Genomic DNA, 20,613 nt, shown 5'->3' with positions numbered 1-20,613 from the left:
GTAGTGGCGTCAGCAAAAGATGCACACCAAAAAGATATATACTGGTACTTGCATTCTTGCACATATGCTTGGTACCAAGTGTTTTGTGCTTGGCTCACCAGAGAATAGAGGAGGTTGAAGCAACGGCAGGCAGGAAACCTGCATCGCCCAGCCAGCTGCCGTCCCCTGCACAGACCTCAGCCCAAACAGAATTGCAGCCTTTGGCCCCTCTCTCACTCCCCTTCCCTCAAGCAAAGTAAATGGTTTCCATGTAAAAGAAGAGAGAATTTGTACTGAAGTCCGGGGAGAGAGAGCGATGAACATAGGAACAAGAAAAACAAAGAGCTAGATGGATTTCTTTTCAGGTTTCTTGTGCTTCACAGGTTATTTTCCCCAGAGAGATCTCCCCCTCATATCTGAGAATATTTTCATCCAAAGAAATGGATGAAGGGAGTTTCTGTAAACTCACTGTGCTGTTTTTTCCACAGGATGCCATTTTATTGCCAGTTAGCTTTACCTGCCTCTGGTGTCACATAACTACACAAAACACTACCTGCCCTACCCCCAAACTAAATTTCAATACATCTTTTTTCCAAACTAGTGGATGACTTCATAATCATGACTTCATGAATTAGCCTCGGTCACTGCATACCATGAAGGGAAAAATGCAATATACGCTTTTAAAATTATCACTATTATTACTTTGCCAGTCAAACTATAGAATTCAAATAGGAAATCCCTTCCCCATTTCTCTGTGTTTCCCAATTTGCATTTTAAGGTGAAGCACATCATATTTCTGGATCCCAGTATCTAGACTGCCCTCTGAAAAATACTAGTCCTCAGAATTGGAGAGAAAAAGTTGAAGGGGAGAGCATTATGGGTTCAAAAATCAAGAGGTGAAACATAAAGGACTATGACTTGGGAGCCTAAAATGACTTTCTGGGTTTGACAATTCTCTTTCTTTCTTTTTGAGAAAAGAGGTGAAATAGTTTCTGCAGAACATCCTGATGCAATGGCTACAAGATTCAGACTGCCAGAGACATAAGAAATATAATCCATTTCTTGCTGTGGTACAAACTCATAATGATCAGGCAAAAAGACAAAATCTTTTTGGTTTTTGGTCAAAATTCATGTCAGAGTTATTGATAACATACTAGGACAGTTTGGGAATAAATATAGTCATAACAGCTATTTTTCTCCTCTTTGTTTTGCATTGAGTAAATACTCTATTTAACAAGCTGCTTTCAAAAGATGCAGTGAAAAAAAAGAGGTTGATAGGCCAATATCTTGAGGAGTATAAGCAACATTTACAACAGTGACTAGCCCCAAGTCTTCCTGTTCCAGGCAGGAAACAACATCTGGTAAGTTCAAATGAGAACTTCATTTTAGACGGAGTCTTAGCCTTAAATACTTTTTCTCAGTGCCCTTATTTATAGCTTAATGAAAACTGTTAAAAGATCTATCTGTGGTTTACTATGTAAGGTAGCTTGCAGTACTTTTCAAAGATAGTCAAGGGTTGGGGGTTTTTGTTTTCTTTTTTTTTTTCCTTGAGTATTATTGCCTATATGCATGTATTTCTGACCGATTTACCAACCAGGAGAGAAATTTTTATCATTCACATATTTGTGTTTACCTAAAATAAAATTATTTCAAAATAACTGCAGAAACAAGAAGGAAGCCATTCAGATGACAGTGCCAAAACTGTAGGCAATAACTGAGTGGGCTGTAGCCTGTGCAGATGGAGCTGTTTCTGCAGACTTTGCATTGATATTGGTCCTTGTCAGCCCAGGTAGATCAAAGAACAGGAGAAACAGAAGCCCTTCTGTCAGGGGAAGTCAGTTAGTCTATCATTTTATGAGACAGACCAAAGAAAAGTGTTATCCCTTTTCTAGCAATATGCATAGGTACAGAAAACGTTGTGTAAAATCAGTTGCATACTTAAAAAAACCTAGCACATTGCCAGTTACCAAAATGTTCCTCAAGTAGAAAGCATTGCGCTGCGTATAAGAACTCTTCAGAACTGAAGAATTTCAATATTTCTGTTAAGAGGTACCCAAAAGAAAGGCATTGCATGCTAGTCCTGATTTCAGAAAAACTGCAGTGTTACCCCCTGCTCAAAGCACGACAGCCATTCACCAAGAGCAGCACATGTGCCTCTGGGTAAATCAAGGCCAAGTTTTCCCTCTGGGATATTGCCCACTGATGTCTCAAGTGTACAACATGTTTGTTTATCTATCATGCTGTCATACACTCCTTCTTTATGCTGTTAGCTTTAAGGTGATCACTGTGTAACAGTAACGTTATTCACTGTAGATCCTTCTGGCCACCAAAACCAGTCTTATTCAACAGTCAGAGATAGTCCTGCAAAAATGCCTGTAGCCACTCTTCCTGCAGAGAAAGTCAGTCTAAATGAATGAATACAGACTACTCCCACAAGAAAAGACAGAGCCTTGCACTAGTAAGTAGAAGATAAAGATTAAAGAATGCAAAAGTTAAAGATTCGGGTTTTGTCATACAAAAAAATGCCTCTAAAATCTCACAGTTCATTCCATCTCCTTTAGTCTACTGTATCTACCTTACAGAGACCTTTTGTAGGATTTTCCACAGCAATGTTCTAAATAAGGGCAGGGAATCATAGCAATTTCCCTACCTAAGTTTCTTAATTACCAGTTGATTTCAAATACAAAGTTTCAAAACCAGCTTCTGTTTTGAGGGAATAACAGCACCCGTGCATTCACGAAGGAAGTGCACTCTGCTGTCTGCTGTTGATGAGCCACTTATATGCAAGCATTATGATTTTCTCTCAGTTTCTTCCTTTGACAAGTCCCAATTTCCTGTCACAATCTGGGCCTGAATTGATTACTTTTATCCCCATTTGAGTTTATAAACACACTGTAAACAGGTGAAACAAATCACTTAGGATGATTAAAGGGTTCCAACTGTGTCTCCAGATGGGCATTTGTAGGATCCAATTTTGAACATCGTTTTGTTTGAAAAACGTCTTATGTATTTTTGCTACAATTTTCTAAATAATGTGTTAAAGAGGGAAGATTTTCCTGCCTATATTAGTCAGTGTACGCTGTTTTACCAAAAGATAAATTAAGATTTTTTTTTTATCTTTTCTACTGTGAGGACCATAATACACAAACTTCAGGAGCTTTTATAGTACTTACCAGCTATTTGTCTCTTATGTTATTTGCAAACTGTAACAGAGCTACATGATTATGCTGTCATTATAACCACTGGCTTAAAGAGTTTATCAATGTTATTCAAATGAGGATTGTCTCTATTATCGTTTCAGAGAAAACAGATTTTCTTGATTTGATGAACCCAAGAAATAAGTACCAAACAGTAAATTGTAGACTCCAGCCAAACTGAGCAGTTCTGAAGGAAACTAGATCTATTCTGACCCCAGCAGATAAGAAAACAGTCTTGAAGGAAAAGAGTGCTGCAGCAAGCATGCCATGATGCACCAGCCATTATATCTTGCAGCCTGATTGATTTCTCACTAAGTTCAATGGAAACACTCTTGCTGATTTCAGTAGTAATTAGCTAGGGACAAAGACTGACACAAGCCAAAGCTGGAAGAAAAGCTATGACAGTGGGATATAGCATGATCATAGCAAAAAAAAATCATGTGCTAATGATTCTAGTGATGAAACTAAACTGCTACTTAAAAATGTTTTAGAGTAATACATAGAACATGGTGCAGATGTTGAATAATCCACATTCTTGCAAGTGTTGGCTTGCGTCTCTGCCTGCACATGCTTACATCCCTAAATTTCTAAATGTGCATATTCCATCTTATCTTCCAAGTGTTAGTGTTTATTTTGGATGGGGTAATGATGGTTTCTGCTTGTTGTGATAAATGAGCATAATAAGTTTATTCTTTTCAGTTGATACATACTTTAGATTCAGCATCCCCGCTTTATTGTGTGGAACAAGCTATCTGTGGCATTATCAGCAGCTCCCACTGGAGTGAGAAAGCATTAGAAGTCCAATCCGAAAATCAAACGACCTCAGTGAGAGCTCAGAGCCCTTTGTTTGGCAGGGGGTCCCATTGCTCCAGCCTGGTGACCGACTGAACAGTAGATGTCCAAAGACTGCAAAGCAAATTGGCACAGCACCCCACTGAATAATGTTTGTGCGGCTATAGAACGCTTTTCAGCGGTGAAACAAATCTTCAGTTGCTTGTAGCCATTATAAATCCTCCTTATCTCAAATGCCTACCATCTTTTGGTGTCCTTAGAGACAGAGGTATGGGGCGGTCCAAGGTCTGTGTATAAATATCACAGAACATGGTGGACTTACAAGGGCTTCAGCACTGGCCACATTCGCTGACTTCAGAAGGACCACTTGAAAGAAGAGTGGAGAAACAGAACAGTCATTAAGACAGATGACATCGGCGCATCAGAGAAGTCCATCTGTTCCCCTTGCATGCAGTTTATGGTTGCCTGATCGCAGAGAGAACAACTCTTTGGGAGCTCTCTTCCATACACCTGCAGAGGGAAAAGGGCTTGCCACCACAGAGCCCTACTGTCAAAACATTGTGCTTTTCTAACAGTTCTACTTGCCTCGGAATCTCTGGTCCACTAGGGCTGATTTTTCTCATACGTCTTTTGCCTTTACATCACCCCTTATTCTTATTCTCTCCTCTCTCAACACAATTTCTATCTGCTATTATTCTACAATTCTCCTTTCTTTGCTTCTCCTCCTATTAGTTTCTCATTATTCTTGTTTCACTTCTATTCCTACTTTTGCATTCAGCAAACTGTTCCCCAGTCTCAGTTCTTTTGCTTTTGCTCCAGGTCCTGTATCTCTTCATTCTCCCTTTCATTCCTCACCTACTCACACAATCCTCCTTTTTCTACACCATGTTCACCACCATTCAGTGCACAATTCAGACAGCATGTCTGCTGCTCCCCCTTGTAACTGGCACTTTGCCATACAAAATATATGTAAGGGTATCAAACAGAGTAAGGAAATGAGCCCTAATGACAGATCTACACCATGAAAGATGACAGACAGTTGTCAGCCATGGGTAATTGGAACATATAGGGGCAATATCCTGCATCACACATACACATTATCCCATAATTAGCCTTCTCACCTCACTAATTTTCTGAGCAACACCTAAGCATGGAACCTCTAGCCTGTGCTAGCAGGAGCTTTCATTCCTGAAGGAAACACCCTGGCCAAAGTGGAGAGAGATCAAAGGCAAGGGTCAACTGAAAAATTAGCTACTGCTCCTTCAGGTTGAGGTTAAAGAGATATAGACAAACAACTTACCACCCTTAGGTACCAATAATGGCAAGATAACATTTCCAGCAAACAAAATTATAGGCAGGAGTGCCTAAGCCTCCTTCGCAAATGACAGCTAACGGTGCAGGAAGGACTCAATTCTTTTCTGGGCTTCTTTTGGCTACAGAGATTAACATGCAGAGACAGCTCAACTACGGAGGTGGTTTTTAACCTGCAACTGAGAGTCATTCTGCATTTTCCACTATCCTTAATTATGGCAATGACGGCTTCTCTAGGAAAATGCTACCAAACTTATATGACAAATTTGAGTGAGAGTAACAATTGCAGCTATAAAGCAATATCTCACTATGTTAATTAAGCAATTTTGTTTCTAAGAAAAGCCACTTAGGGAACAAGTTAGATACTTCATTGTTAGTGTACTGGCAAATCAGAATAAATTAGATTTCTTATCAAAGGCTTAGTAGTAGAGAGCTATCAATACTCTCTGGTCATCTAAGTCCTTCCTGCATAAAGGTATTATTGAGGGAATGGTCAAGGCTCCTCCACCCCTTCTCCATCTTGTTTGTTAGAATGACCGTGTGCTACGTTTTTGTAATCTATCTTGTGCGAAAGCTAGGCTGTTGTCTTATCACTCAAATTTCAACATGAAAGACAAGTAGTCTGCTTTTCATCTGATCCTTGTTCTTTGGCTTACCTCTCTCAGACAGCCAATAGTTAAAATTTCCATCAGTACAGCTGTATGAGTCATTTCACTTTAATCCACATCTTTAAAGGGCAGTCACCAGACAGGGAGATAAAACAACAGAATTATATCTTAGCCAAAGAGAATTACTGCTGGTACCTATTGGGAATAATATAACTGGGAATAAGAATAATGTAAATGTAATAATGTCAATGTGCAATCTGAAGAAAACTAGCAATTGAAAGGCATGATTCCAGGCTAGGAGGAGATGTCTTAGAGTCCCACAAGCATGTGAAAATGATGACTGGTTTATGGGTTATCACCTACTACAGGTAAAGATCATCAAGGATTTTGGACAGTATCTGGCAGCCCACGCTCAAGATAGCTCAGTTTGAGAGACAGGACTCATGACTTCAAACTTGTCTTCATTACCAAGTTGTCCTTACTCTTTGGAGGAGAAGGGAACTAGGGGGTAGAGGGCAACAATCCAACTGATGTATATTTTCATGAGATCTGCTGCTCTCTCAGGACAAGACACCCAGCATTTGAATAAAGCTATTTCATAGTTAGCATGTAATACCAAAAGCACAAGTTTAGCTCAAAAAACCAAAAAGCAGGTAAAGGAAAGGGGAACTAATTACCCTGGGGGAAAAAAAAATGTAAGTGCAGTAAAAACAACGCAAAATGAATAGGCTTGAAATTCTAGATATGGAAATTGATGATTCAGAACTGAAGTTGTTTTAGATCACACTCTGTTTCTGACAGCATTTAGATGTTTTAAGGTATTAGCACAGTTATCGTGCCTACTAGAGGCTGAGTACCACTATGATGGCAGATGTTGGATTTATCACATATTTGATGGTTAACTATAAACAGTTATTTTTGCTAAAACAAATATCTATTCTATAATTACCCATCTCTCAAGTATGAAATTTCCAAAAAGTAGGAATATTGTGAATGAAATTTGTTTGCCATAGCAGGTAAATATGGATGCAGAAGATTACTTGCACAAATTCTTATCAGGAGCATTATCTTATGAATATTATTATTATTGTCTTGTATCTAATGTCTGTACCTAAAAATCTTGGGCAAATCTGCCTAGAACCCAGATGTGTACTGTAACAATTAGGACATGTCACACCTTCCTTCATTTTAAACGAGTGCTACTCTTCTAATTGTAGCAGAACAGAACTTACTCATCCAAAAAAGGATTGATTCAAATCAATAGCAGCTTATCCATTGATTTCAATGGATTTCAATTCAAATCCTGCCTGGATTTGGAAGCATAGACGCAAGCAGTCACCTAACAGTATAAGAAGGGTTCTCATGATCTAAAGCCAAGGCAGAAAATGAGAACACAAAAAGTAAACATCATGAATGGCTTTGAAATTTTTTTAGCTATGAATGTCGAAAGGACAAACATAGACAAGACAAATAACAATAATCGCATATTAGTGTCACTTTGGAATAGGATCTACTAATTTATGCTTGCTTACCTACAAAATAATTCATTCTCTGTGAGTGTAAAGTAAACTGATTTTATAACTTCTAAGCCCCACAGCAACACCTAAAGTCTCAACAATAGCACAAAATCTGCAAATGCTGATGAGACAAAGTGATTTTTTTTCCACAGTCCTGCCATACAATGCCTTTTACTGCCTGTAATTTTCCATACAGAAAATAGTCTCTGAATCTATCCCAATCCATCTTTATATGAGGTAGAAATGTAGAGAAAGAATAGATGAAGAGCCATAGTACATCTTTTACTTACTGCAATTCCTTTAGAAGGTATAAATGACACAAGGAGGGAAGCAATACTGGAAAGTTCTGAAAATATTTTCTCTACACACGTAGGCTGGAATAGGTGTGGTTTAACTTTCTAACTTTATTTAAACCCTGAAACAGACAGGGACAAGGGCAGTTACCAGGCATGAAGTCTGGAGACCCACAATGGAAACAAAGAGGACCTTTAGGAAATCACTGATATACTCCAATAATCTTGTCAAAGATGATCAGGTAACTGGACATGTGTACTGTGAAAGAGAGTGAAAGTATATGGGCCATAATTATTCTTTGGCAATGAGTTTGCTTCTTCCAGAATTAGTACTAATCCCTGTGACTGATGACAAACTCAGACATTTGCCTAGAAATTTGGAAAACTCTCATTAGTAAAGCATTCAAGCTGGTTTTCATATTCATCCCAGTTTTCTATCTGCTTCAGGTGTTTTCATATAATATGAAAATAAAAAATCACAAGGAAACACAGAAAAGAATATTTTAATTTTGTTAGCTTCCTTTTGACTTGCCCTGGTTATTCCTGAGGAGCTTCTAAATCATTGCTATTCTGATTCTGATTTCAGAAAAGCAATGGTTTCAGAAACACAGTGTAGAATGTCAATGGTACCAATAACTGCAGAAGGGCAGATCTTCAGTTTCCTGAATAAGCACAGATACACTGAATACTTTCATGGAAATTTCTTGATTTAAATTGCTGATCCATTAACTCCTACATTAACTCACAAACAGTATTCTGTTTCAGTCATGAATAAAAGGATTTTTTAATGTACTTTGGGAACCCTCTGGGTCTGAAGCAAAATGTTAATGTAAAAAACATTTCCTTGTGTTGTTTTGGAAAACATTAGTATGTCAGATTAAAGAACATGTAGTTAGTTATTCAGTATGCTATATCGGTAAAACAATATGGACGTATATATAACCAGTATCTCCCTGGTTTTACGGAAGTACAAAAATTTCTTTAAATGTGATTCTGGCTGATATTTATCAGCATTCCCCCTAATAGTGGAAGAAATTTTGAATAGTGTTCCTATTTAATTAATATGATTAATGATTTTGCAAGTCATTATTTGGTCATTGTTAAATGAAACAAAATAGTGTGATCAGGGAAGTTGGTGGAAAATAGATTAATTCAGGGTTTAGCCCAGAAATCAAAGCATAGTCATGCTAAGAATCATGTGAAAAACACAGGAAGTATGTGATATGGAGTATATAAAATACAGAATTTCTGTCTCCCTTGTTCCTTGCTTCAAAAGACAGAAAACAAGACTTGTTTTTCTTTTACTGTCTGTCTTGATGCCTTCCTGTTGCTCTTTTTTCCTAAGCTTTTAAATTGTAATTACTTAGAGAAAACTTTTTAACGATTTTTTTGCATGTTCTTGTAAAGTTATCAGCATATATGGATTGCCAATACAATTATAGGGCAGCAAGAAGAATGCTATCCTACCTGAGAACACAGGAACTGAGAAAGCAAATGAGATGTTTTCATGCTTTATGCATCTATTTCTCTTGGTGCTTTTATCACTTCTACATTGCCTGAGGAAATGCTCATATGGCTCCTCTCTCAATCTCTGTACAAACCAGTTGCAGTCTGGGGCTCTGGCAGATGATCTGAAGTCAGTCTACATCTACTGAAATAAATGCATGCGGACTTATCAGGTCCCTGTAGCTTTTGGACAGATGACTAATAATCCTGACAGCTTGGCTGTTAATTTTTTAATTAGAGATAAACCCTGTATTATGTAGCAGAGTAACAGAGGATCCAGCTGTATTGCTGCTTTTCAATCAGGTTGTGCAGTAACAGGATTAACTAACTCTTTGAGAAATAGTTGCTCTACTGGTATACATATGGTTAACTGGGTGTCCCACAGCTTTAAAATAATATTCAGTGAACCTTCTTTTTCTTCCAGCACTACCTTCATGGGGACTGAACCACCCAAAGAGCACAATGCCATCAGAACTCCAGGAAGACAAATATGTCTGCTTTTACCCTTCTCCTAACCCCAAGCTTTGGTTGATTCTAGACACATCCTAATCTCTGAAGGTTTCTTATGCACAGGTTTTTGCTTTCTTTTACAGATACATGGCCATTATTGATCCCTTGAAACCTAGGCTCTCTGCAACTGCTACCAAGGTGGTCATTGGGAGCATATGGATTTTGGCTTTCCTGTTGGCCTTTCCCCAGTGCCTATACTCCGTAACCAAGGTGATGCCTGGGAGAACTCTGTGCTATGTAGCGTGGCCAGGTGGTCCAAAACAGCATTTTACGTAAGCTTTTGTTCTTTTAAACTTGTGCATGGTGGTGTCTACACTTGGCAATGGACTTGGCAAAAGCTGTAGAGTATCACGCAGATAGTCTACATGCAGAATAACTAACAGCATTGATCACTGAGAAATGTAAAGCAAGTTTTCTAAGCTAGGAAGATAGAGCATTTTAAGTGATAAGTGGAACACGTTTATTCTCTTCCACTTCTACAAGTGTTCTCCATCCCATGCTGCACGTTTACCATCATTGCTTTACTTAAGATGGCTACTTCTATACAGACAGAGATGGTCAGAAATGGGGATAAAACATGCAACTCAAAACAAGCTTCCTTTTCATCCTAACCAGGAAAACAAGTATTTCCAGCCTGTCCTTGTCCTAATCAGATTTTTTTCCCTGGATCTCTTCATGAGAGGGTTGGGTTTTCCCACTTCATTCTGTTACACTATCACAATCACTTATCACACATATCAGTCCAAATAAGAAAACGATACAACCTATAACTGGTTCCAGTTTCTGAAAGCGTAGAATAACAGTCAATTAAATTGAATATATCCTATTTGCGCCTCTGGCAGAATTCAGAATAAGTGGTTACCTAGCCATAGAAACATTACCTGCCTTTTCATGTTTTCATTGCCATTTAAGATGAACTCTGCATTCAATGCTGAAAGTCAGTATAACCATCCAGCATCAAATTTGACCTTTTGCTCTCTTTCAGGCAGGTGAAAGAGGCCCTGGTCATATATAATTTTTATCACTTTAGGAGCCATGCACAGATATTTCTTTTTAGGGCAGTGAGGTCACTCTCAGTGACAGCTGGGGATTCTTCACTGATCATTCGCTGGGATTTTATCTGAAGATAGCATTTAACCAGGAACTAACAGGAGGCAAAAGAAGTTATCTTTTTTTTTCCCAGTGCTTACATCAGCAGCGATGACTATGTTGCACATAGGCAACAGATCTGTGTTGCCTATGTGCAACAGATCTGCCATATGAAGTATGTTAGGTAACACAGGACAATTATCATGGCCTTTGTATAAATATACCATTTAAATGCTTATTTTCCTCTTTCATTTATGGTCCAGACTAGAGCTCAAAACATCTAGCTTGCCCTTAGGATACTTGGATGTGCAATAATTAAATCAATTCAGCTAGCTATGGACAAACATACCTTATTCTGCAGTCACTAAGCATGATAACTATAGAGTCATTCTTAATTCATGCTAGTGCTCAGATTCAGAACTAGAAATCCCATAGAGCACTTGCATTAAAATGTAAATAAATTTGCAGTGCAATTCAAGACTTTTAAAAAGACAGTGAAAACACCAAGGACTAGACAGTCAATACAAAACATGCTTTGTGCTACAGTAGCACTCTTGACTTCTAGCACCCCATTCCATTGGTATAGCTCCTCTGAAAGCACTTATCAGCTTAACGCTTTCTCATTGCAGGTATCATGTCATTGTGATTGTGCTGGTCTACTGCTTTCCACTGCTTGTGATGGGCATCACTTATTCCATAGTGGGAATTACCCTCTGGGGAGGAGAAATACCAGGCGACACATCCGACAAATATCACGAGCAGCTAAAAGCTAAGAGAAAGGTACTGTTCCATTAAATCTCACTAAGTGAATCCTGATAACATCATCTACAATTGTGTGGCAAAGTATCACAGTATATTCCTTCAGAAACACCAAGTCTTGAAATAACAGTAATGAGAGATCTACTTCAATAAAAAATTTGATTAAGTTTGACAAGTTGTCTTCTATGTTCACTAGCTGTTGTTTTTGTTACTTTACTGTTCGTCATTAAATAAAGGTAACATTTGGATTTTAACTTCTTACTCCACATGTAGCAGCATAGACTGTGTCCAATATGTGGAAAATAAGCCCAAATGTTTAGCCTTTACAGAGCTAAAATATTGAGTTTTGAACAATGGGCTAGCAGGCCATTAGCTCCTCTTAGGCCAGATTCTCACCCTACTGAAAGAAAAGTGAATCTTGCTGTAAATTTCAGGCCCATGAATCTTTGAGAAGAGCACTGATCGGCCTGTTCATTTTGAATAATTTGGTGTTTAAATCAATACCTTTTGGTGAGAAATACAAACTATTTTTTCCCAGTTATTTTCTTTCCATCTTTTCCACTGTAAGTATCGCCTAATCTAACAGGACTGTGGATTGTTTATGAATTGCTGATTATTTGAATATTTCCAGTTCAGTTTTCATGATGTTGTAGTGCCATGAAGGTTTCTTTCTTATAACATTTTTTCTTAACCTTTCTGCTTTAATAAGGCAGTCCTTCTGCTTTTTATTTCTGACATTTTTTTCATACTAAAATGCATTTAACCTTTCAGATTTGAAAAAATGGTACCCAAACATGGACTTCTAACTTACAATGATAAGCACATTTTCAGTTGCTCAGTTTGCTTTCTGATACTGTGAATATATTTGAACAGAGGTATATGCTACCACACTGTAGCAATAGCAGAATGCAGCGTATTGGGTCCTGAGACAATAGGAGATCTTCTGCAAATACTGGAGAACACTGATGTTTCCATTTCTTTCAAGACACTGCCAGGAATATGAAAGTGTTTTTTGCCCACATACTACACAGAAAAAGTTGTTATGGCAGAGGATATAGGAACGGAAAGATTAGGAACATTTTCTCATTCATACATCTTCAGACTCCTAAGGGACAAGTGCAAAACTTTCTATGGCAAGTTTCAGTTTTCTGAATGGTAGACATGCCTAGGTAGCTTTACAGTATGATGCGCAATGCCTTCTATGAAACCAAAGGTGTTATTTATCTTCGCTTTTACATAGCTTTTTTAAGAGGGCAAAATGCTAGCCTCTCTTGAGGAAGCAAAATGCAGCTTGACTAGTATTATCACTAATATTGCCTTGTAACAGTTTAAAGATTATTTGGAATGTGAACAGAGAGAAAATGATGAAAATTCATCATGGAAAACTAACCAGCATGCTTTGCCTATTTGCCCCAAAATGAAATTATGGGACTAATTTCCAGAAATGCTGAAAGCATTTCAAAAAATCAGCTTTTCACTCTTTAACATTATCCATAAAAGTCCAACATTACCATTACAGTCTTTGCCATGCATGTTGTCACTTACCCAAAAGTGTATTTTCAAAGTTACGAAATTCCCTTTCTCACAGAGCATAAGCAGAAAAAGATTTCACTCGTCGATTAACTGTGCTATTACCAATACTGCCCTTTCAGCCAGTGAAAAAAAGGAAGCAAATACTCAGTGGACGGTGCCCAGAGTCTGATTGTAAAGACAAACTGAGGAATCACTTTCTGTAACAGACACAGTTTGCAAAAGCAAGCGTGGAAAGACGAATTTTAAAAGCTAACTTGGAGAACGAGGAGATCCCAGAACTTCAGCACCTGTTATCATAATGACTAAGTAAAATAAACATCTTATGTCATAAAAACTAAAGGTCTCTGAAGAGAAAAGCTAGCTTTTACTATATGCTATGAAGGGTCCAATTAAATCCCTTGAGTACTTCAAAAACAGCACCTCTTTAGAACTCTAAGTACATGCAAGAGACAAGGAGTAGCATCCTTAATTAAAGGATTTTAAATGTGAGAGGAGGAATGCATGCCTTTAACACATGCAACAAGGGGATTAAATTACGTGCAGATATATTCTAACTGCATCAGTGACTTTATTGGCAGAGCTCCATGACAGTTCCAGTGCTGTGCTCTCCGGCAGGATTTATGAAATAACTGGTATTTGGAAGGATGAATCATAATTGGTCATTCATGGAGATGAACTAATAGACTGGAATCCAAATAAAGCTATCACTCAGCCTGCCTCTGATAACAGAGCTATTTCTTTTCCTTTATTCAAACAAAGAAATCATCTCTTTTTCTTGCTATTTAGCATGCAGATACCCAGATATATAGAAAGTCTGTACTGGCTGCACATATAATGAAGGAGAAATCTAAAATAGCTGACTGCATGTTTCGTATTATGGAATGCTACAGTGCAAAGGATGTTTGATTAGGATTGTTTGAAATGGTATTTAATGTTAAGAAAGTAGTGAACAGTTCATGTAAGACCTTTAAAAGAAACAATGTTTATCAAGAAAAGATTTGAAGCTTGAGAAAGTTGTTAGTAGTTTGACAGATAGTCTTATCATTTCATATGTGTGACTATGCAATGCACCCTGAATTCTTCTGAAAGCCACATCAAAGAACGAAGGGTTCAAAGAATTTCACAGTATGCACTACAGGTTGGGCAACACAAAGTCATACTCAGTATTCTTAAGGGTCAAAGACTTGAAATTTTTAGAATTCAGGACTGCATGAGACCACTACCACTGCTTTTTGTTTTTGACAGATCGAATGTCTCAGAGACTGACTTATTTAAATTTGCTTGACATCAGTCTTTTGAACTTCTGAACATTCACTACATGTGGGCACTTTGCAGCCATTGTCCATTCTTCTTAAAGCTCCTGCATGAGACTGACTGATGTTCAGCTGAACATCATTTATTCTCCTGCAATTCCCATTTTCACAAGATGGAATTATAGTTTCAATGCTGTCATACATAACTGAAGTTTATATAGGTGGCTCATAATGTTACTATCAGTATACTAGGCCGAAGTGTTCTTTATATTCAATGCAAATAGTTAGAGACTTGCTCTCAGATGTTGTCTCCACACACTGTTTTTTCTATCTAACCTTCTCTTCCAATCCCTCTTCCAACTTTACTTAACCTGTAAGAGGGGATAATCATGTACTGTAAATAAAATCAGTTACTGTTGTCTTTGCTGAGAGATGCAGTTCTGATACAACTGTCTTCTGAAAAAATAGTGTTTCTCTCAACAGAAGATGCCATTGCCTTGTCTCAATAGGAAGAATACAGAAGAACAGAAAATACTTTCCTTAACTTTTCTCTTTTCTTTACAGTTCCCCTTACCTCTATTAACTTTATGACAATACATCACTGTGCATCTTTTTCAGCAATTTTCATGATTCCTCCATACTTATGCCTCTGCCTATTCTTTGCTTCTCCTAACACAGCTTGAGGTGTCATCTCAAATTCTTACTGCAATGAAGATTAAAAGCCACATTTTTCCAATACCAGAATTGTTTTGCAAATTTGCATGTAAAAATAGAAACAAAAACCAGTATGTTTGCTAGTGACTCACAGTATTACAAGAATCACAAAAGAGATGGTCAGGTTTACCAGCCTAAATACATAAGGAAATTTTCAAAGTTTTATATATGTATTTTGACAGCAAAAGTAGACATCCCATATCCATTTACAGTCAAATGCATCTATTTAATTAGTTAATACAGTATATGCAACACAGTGGAAGAGAAAATGAAAAAGTAGAAAACATAAGACTTCCATCCGAAAAAAAAATAATATTCAAAACAATGTGGAACTGTAGGAATAATGATGTCACAAGAACCACTTTTGATTAAGACTTTGAAATATTACATAATGTGAGAAGCCAAATCAAGTAAGATGACAGGACACACTTTTCCAAGTCAGGGTGAGAACGGTTACATGTAAATTCAAAAATCACTCAAAATTACTGTGTGAAAAGCTTTTACTAGCTAAACAGAAATATCCAGCTGAAGTCTTAAAGGACTACAAGTAAATATTACAGAAAGACATCCCAACAATTTTAAATAATTTTCTGAAATACTTACATGAAATATTTCCCCTCTTTCATCAACTACAGAAGCAAGCAACAGGACAGGATCTGAACAAATGGTGTCTGTGAGAACTACTGCATGAACACTTCACACGTAGCCACTCACATGTATTTCTCTGTTTTGTTGTCTCTTTTCTTTTTTTTTCCTTTCATGGATTCAGAGAAAGTTGAAAGAAGGGCAACTAAAATGATCAAAGGTCTTATGAAGAGATTAAAATGGCCTGGACTTCTCAGTTTGGAGAGAAGGCGGCCAAGGGATGAGATGATCAAGGTTACAGAATCACAAAGGTGGTAGATAAAGCAACTGAAGAACTGTTGGTCACCAAATCCTGAAATACAAGAACTAATAGGAGAGCTGTTTAAAGCAGGTAGAAGACAGAGTACTTTAAGAGAGAGTAATTTAAGAGTTGGTAAAGAGCTTCTGAGACTCAGATGCTATGATCTCAGAAGGTTCAGAAAGGGATTAGGCAAATTAACAGGTAATAAATTCATAAATAGATACTGAAAGGATGAAGCAGGGATGCAACCCTCTCTAACATAATTTTGGATGCTGGGGCAGTATTAGGAAAATAGAAGATGGAAAATAGCCAGGTTCATGGGATCTCCCTAAACAGCACCTCCTACTGCCACTGTCAGAGACAGAATAGTGGGATAGATGGACAATGTCTGATTCAGGAGGAATTGTCCTATGTCCTTATGTTCCTTTTTCACATAGCAATACAGCTATAAAAATATAGTTCAGCATATTATTCCTGATTTCTCACTGACTTTCAGTGCAACTAAAAAGGCAGATTTTCTTTTTTTTTCTTTTTTTTTTAACCACATATGAATACATGACATGAAATCATGTTAATATACATTTTATACTACATTGCACAAAATAAGAAAAGCACTAGTTAGAAATAATGATACTTTTGTTGGCATTAAATGGTAGCTGACCAGGTCAGGATGAAAGAAGCTGAATTGTTTCACTATGGAGTAGTTTATTAAGGGGCAGTTTTTGTTAAGTTACAAAAAAAAAAAACAAAACCAAAAACAAAACAAGACAGTCAAAGCCCAAAACATTACAGTGTGGCATCAAAACTCATGGAACACTGAATTAATTATGAGCACCCACAAAGGCTGACACAGATTTGGAAAAAAAATACCATACTCATAATATAAAGCGTATTCATCAAAAATAGGTGAGATGATGAGAATATTACACTATAAACTCACATGTCACATGGTAAGTAATTCTGAAATCAAAGATCCTTATTGTTAACAAGCAACCACCAGGTCTAGACAGACAGACTAGTTAAATATTGCTCCGTTCATAAAACCTCATGTGAAAGTTTGCATCCAGCCATAACAAACAAAATGTTTTGACACTCTGGGTCCAAGGATTTGTCTTGCTTGTGACTTCCTATTTCCTGCCAACACCATCATGAAACTCCACTTTCATCCTAGACATTTGATCAGACTTCTTCAAGGTTGGAAAGTAATTGTTATCCCAGGGGACTGCACAAAGACGTGGTAAGTTTAATATCTTCCCAGTTATTTAAGCAATCCATCTTCTCCTAGCTTTTCTGAGCATGAGGTCCAGCATTCCAATCTCTAATAACTTACATGTTATATTTATATTCCATTTTCAAAATGGCATAAGGGAGTCAAACAGTTTAATATAACAGAAAGTCAACATAACTTGATTTTCCTAAATTCCATTAAAAACACCAGCTGCAATCAACTACTCTACACAGCTTTGTACTACAGACTTCAAGGGACGGCCAAATCTTCACAGCTGACACCCTAGTCTATACTGAATCATCACCTACGAATGTTTTTTAAAAATCAAACAGTAATAAACACAGAATTTTTTGGCCTTTATTCAGGTAATGGTCTACCAAGGCTGCACGTATGTCTAAATATTCACTTCTCCATGTTACGTGTGCAAAGAGAACAAAATCCTGGAGCACACAGATACAGGGGGAAGGCATCTGGGTTAAAGCTCATCCAAACTGGCCATGTAACAGCAGACTGTGGAAGACACACGTATTGCCATCGTGCCTTTCCCACCACTTATTTATTCATGGAGCATGAATGTTTCATCTTGTAGATTCATTTGTGCTTGCGCTTCATGGACAGAAATGACTGCCATGGTGATGTAGGAGCACTTTGCTTACGTACTGACAAGGCGCCCACTCCAGAACTGTGCAAACATACACAAAGGGGCACGTGTGCTTCTCCCCTGGGAAGGTACCCCTTCCCTTTGGGTGATTTTACGTTTCTGAGAGTGATAAATGAAACAACCTACCCATTCTGTCGTGGGGTAATGAGGTGCAGAAATTCAATTTGTTATGAATAATATATACCTCCTGCCAAAAATAGGTGCCTGTGTAATTTTTTGGTCTGTCAGTAATTCTCTTCTGCAAATGGGTCTAATCTTTGACTGTGCAGAGATTGACAATGAAAATAAAATGGAGAAAAAAAGGCCGGGGTACGCTAGAACAGAAACAACAGAGAAGAGGAAGCTGGAGAATTAAACCCTATTTTAAGAACAGGTGGGCTCACTGATCTAACAGACATAGCACTATGGCTTATATTGTGTGGATGGCTATATTGCTTGACTATCTGAAATTTCATATAGCTACAGTTAAATTATCATTTATCCAAAATGCTGATACATTACGAGTGCCTTGTAGGCCAAAGCTTTACAGAGGTGGAAAACCACAGCTGTACTGCAGTGCAGCCATTCATAAATTTAGCAAGCATTGTTCAGCACATTCAAAAAGCAAAAAGACTAAGTAATATCAGGTTGAAGGACAATTTACCCCAGCTAGCACCAGTTCTGTATATTCCACTGCTTTGTTGTCATTCAACAACCAAAAAAACCACAGATGCTTTTTAATTATTCCAGTCCTTATGTGGAAATGTCCTCTGATTTATTCCTTAGGCAGCTGAAGGTGTGACAAAAATACCACCCAAAGTGGCAGCTTGTTATGCTCATACAATGTCTTTCCTCTACATGAAATACAAAGAATTGAACTAGAAGTTTCTGAAGTTATTAGCTCTGAATCTCTCCTTGTTTTCCTTATTGTAAAACGAGTCTAACTTTATAATTTCATACTTTTAAGTCAGTTTCCTCTGAGGTTAGACTCACCTAGTCATATATCTTAGACTTTATGAAACTACTCTAGAAATTAAATCCCTTTGAAGATTTTCATATCAACGAGACACGGCAAGTTTTAAATATCAGTTTTGTCTGTGGTTGTGTTTGACACTGTCACATTTCTTGCTTAAACTAAAGAAAAAACAACCCAGGAAGAAGGAATTCTCAGGAGCTTTTAAAGGCTCTTCCAAAAGCAAACTCGTCCCATGTTTGCCAGACACTGGAAGATGTTGAACTGTGTCCAGAGCTTTCTCCACTTATTCCTTGAATGTCAGTTTGTCTCTTTCAATATTAAAATGTTAAATGAAAACAGGACAAGAACGAGCCTCAGGGCCCAAGACCTGTCATCACAGGCCCTAACAGAATTCCTCTGATATCATCTTAAATCTCCAGCTTTAAACCATTTTGCATTCTGATTGCTACATCTAATGGAAAGTGTTTTAAAAATCTCACCACTCCTAGAGTTCCAGTTTCCAGGCTAAATTTATTTATGAAGAGCTCTATTTATGCCATTATTTTCTCTTAGCTTAACTAATTACTTATTATCCCTCACTGGTGCCACTTCTACAGATGTTTTTATAGCCTTTATTCTCAGCCTTTATTTACATTCATTACATAAACAAAACTAGTGTTTCTGGTCTTCTTTTATGTAACAACATCTGTATGCAACAAGTGACCAAAACCAGTCGAGGAATGCCAGCAATGAAGGCTCACCATGGTTCTGCACAGTGGTAATAACACTTTCCTGTCTCCACGGAAAATGTCTCATCTCGAACATCCTAATATCTCATTTATTCCTTTCATTAAACTGATGACCTGGTCATGCTGTAATGAATCAATACATCTGTTCACAACAGTTCATTCCACAACACACAGCAGAAAATTTTATTAGTCCTTAATTCAGCAAATCCCAGAATTTTTCTGAGTATGATCTTACCCATGGAAGAACAGTGTAAAACAATCCCCAAAACTAGCACAGTACCAATCCAGCAGTTTCTATCTGCTCTGTGGTATCTGTCACTGCCATGACCCCACTTAGAGACACAATCACTACAGGTACCACACTAAGTATATGATTAACACTTTGAAGTTGCATTTTTGCTCCTGCAGTTCTTCAACATCCAAGTTCTTCCTCTGCTATGCCTCTGTAGCAGCAAAGCTGCACAAAAGTGTGTTTTCACCAATTTGGCATGCTCTTCTTCTGTACTAAACTCCTCAGTAAATGTGTGAAATGAGGCTGATCTCAAGACTGGCACTTACAGAATATATCCTGGTTTGGAGGGAGGTTAGTATTAAATGCTTTCTAATTAAAAACATTTCTCCACTACCTTTTCAGTGGAAAGTGTTTCCCAAATGGTGCTCAGTAGTGAAATGGAACAGGTAAAAGTTCCTTGCAAAAATTAATAAGTAAAGATAGGTTTCCTCTGATTCTGCTTCAGGGCACCTCTTACTATGATATCCTCAATTTTCAATTTATGGGAAGCATGAAATATCCTTGTTAACATGGTAAATGCAAAACCAATCCTAATAAAGCTAGAGCCTGACTTCACAAACTGTTACACATGCCTAAAACTGGTTTTGTAACACTGTAGATGAAGTTACACACAAGGGGATGTAGCATGCTTCTTAGCATGCTTCCTATGAAGCACTGATGGTAATTCTGTCTATTGTTCTTCTTTATGGCTCTGCATGGGTGAGTCAGCACTGGTCATGAAGTAGATTATTGGACCAGACTGCAAACGTTAGTGTTCCACCAACGTTTTGAGCAGTTGTCCCATACCCATAAAGACAGATAC

The 20,613-nt window shown here is 37.7% G+C and overlaps 1 protein-coding gene across 1 annotated transcript in view; it reads left to right on the top strand.

Moving 5' to 3' along the window:
- Window positions 1–20,613, top strand: part of TACR3 (tachykinin receptor 3) — a 40,891-nt gene that overhangs the window by 6,762 nt on the left and 13,516 nt on the right. Inside the window, exons 2-3 of the mRNA XM_075150476.1 lie at window positions 9,797–9,985; window positions 11,432–11,582. Of these exons, the coding sequence (XP_075006577.1) occupies window positions 9,797–9,985; window positions 11,432–11,582 (340 nt within the window). The remainder of the gene's footprint in view (window positions 1–9,796; window positions 9,986–11,431; window positions 11,583–20,613) is intronic.

This window comes from Calonectris borealis, chromosome 4 (assembly GCF_964195595.1).
Source record: "Calonectris borealis chromosome 4, bCalBor7.hap1.2, whole genome shotgun sequence".
Lineage (NCBI taxonomy): Eukaryota > Metazoa > Chordata > Aves > Procellariiformes > Procellariidae > Calonectris > Calonectris borealis.
This window is presented reverse-complemented; position numbering and strand designations above follow the sequence as displayed.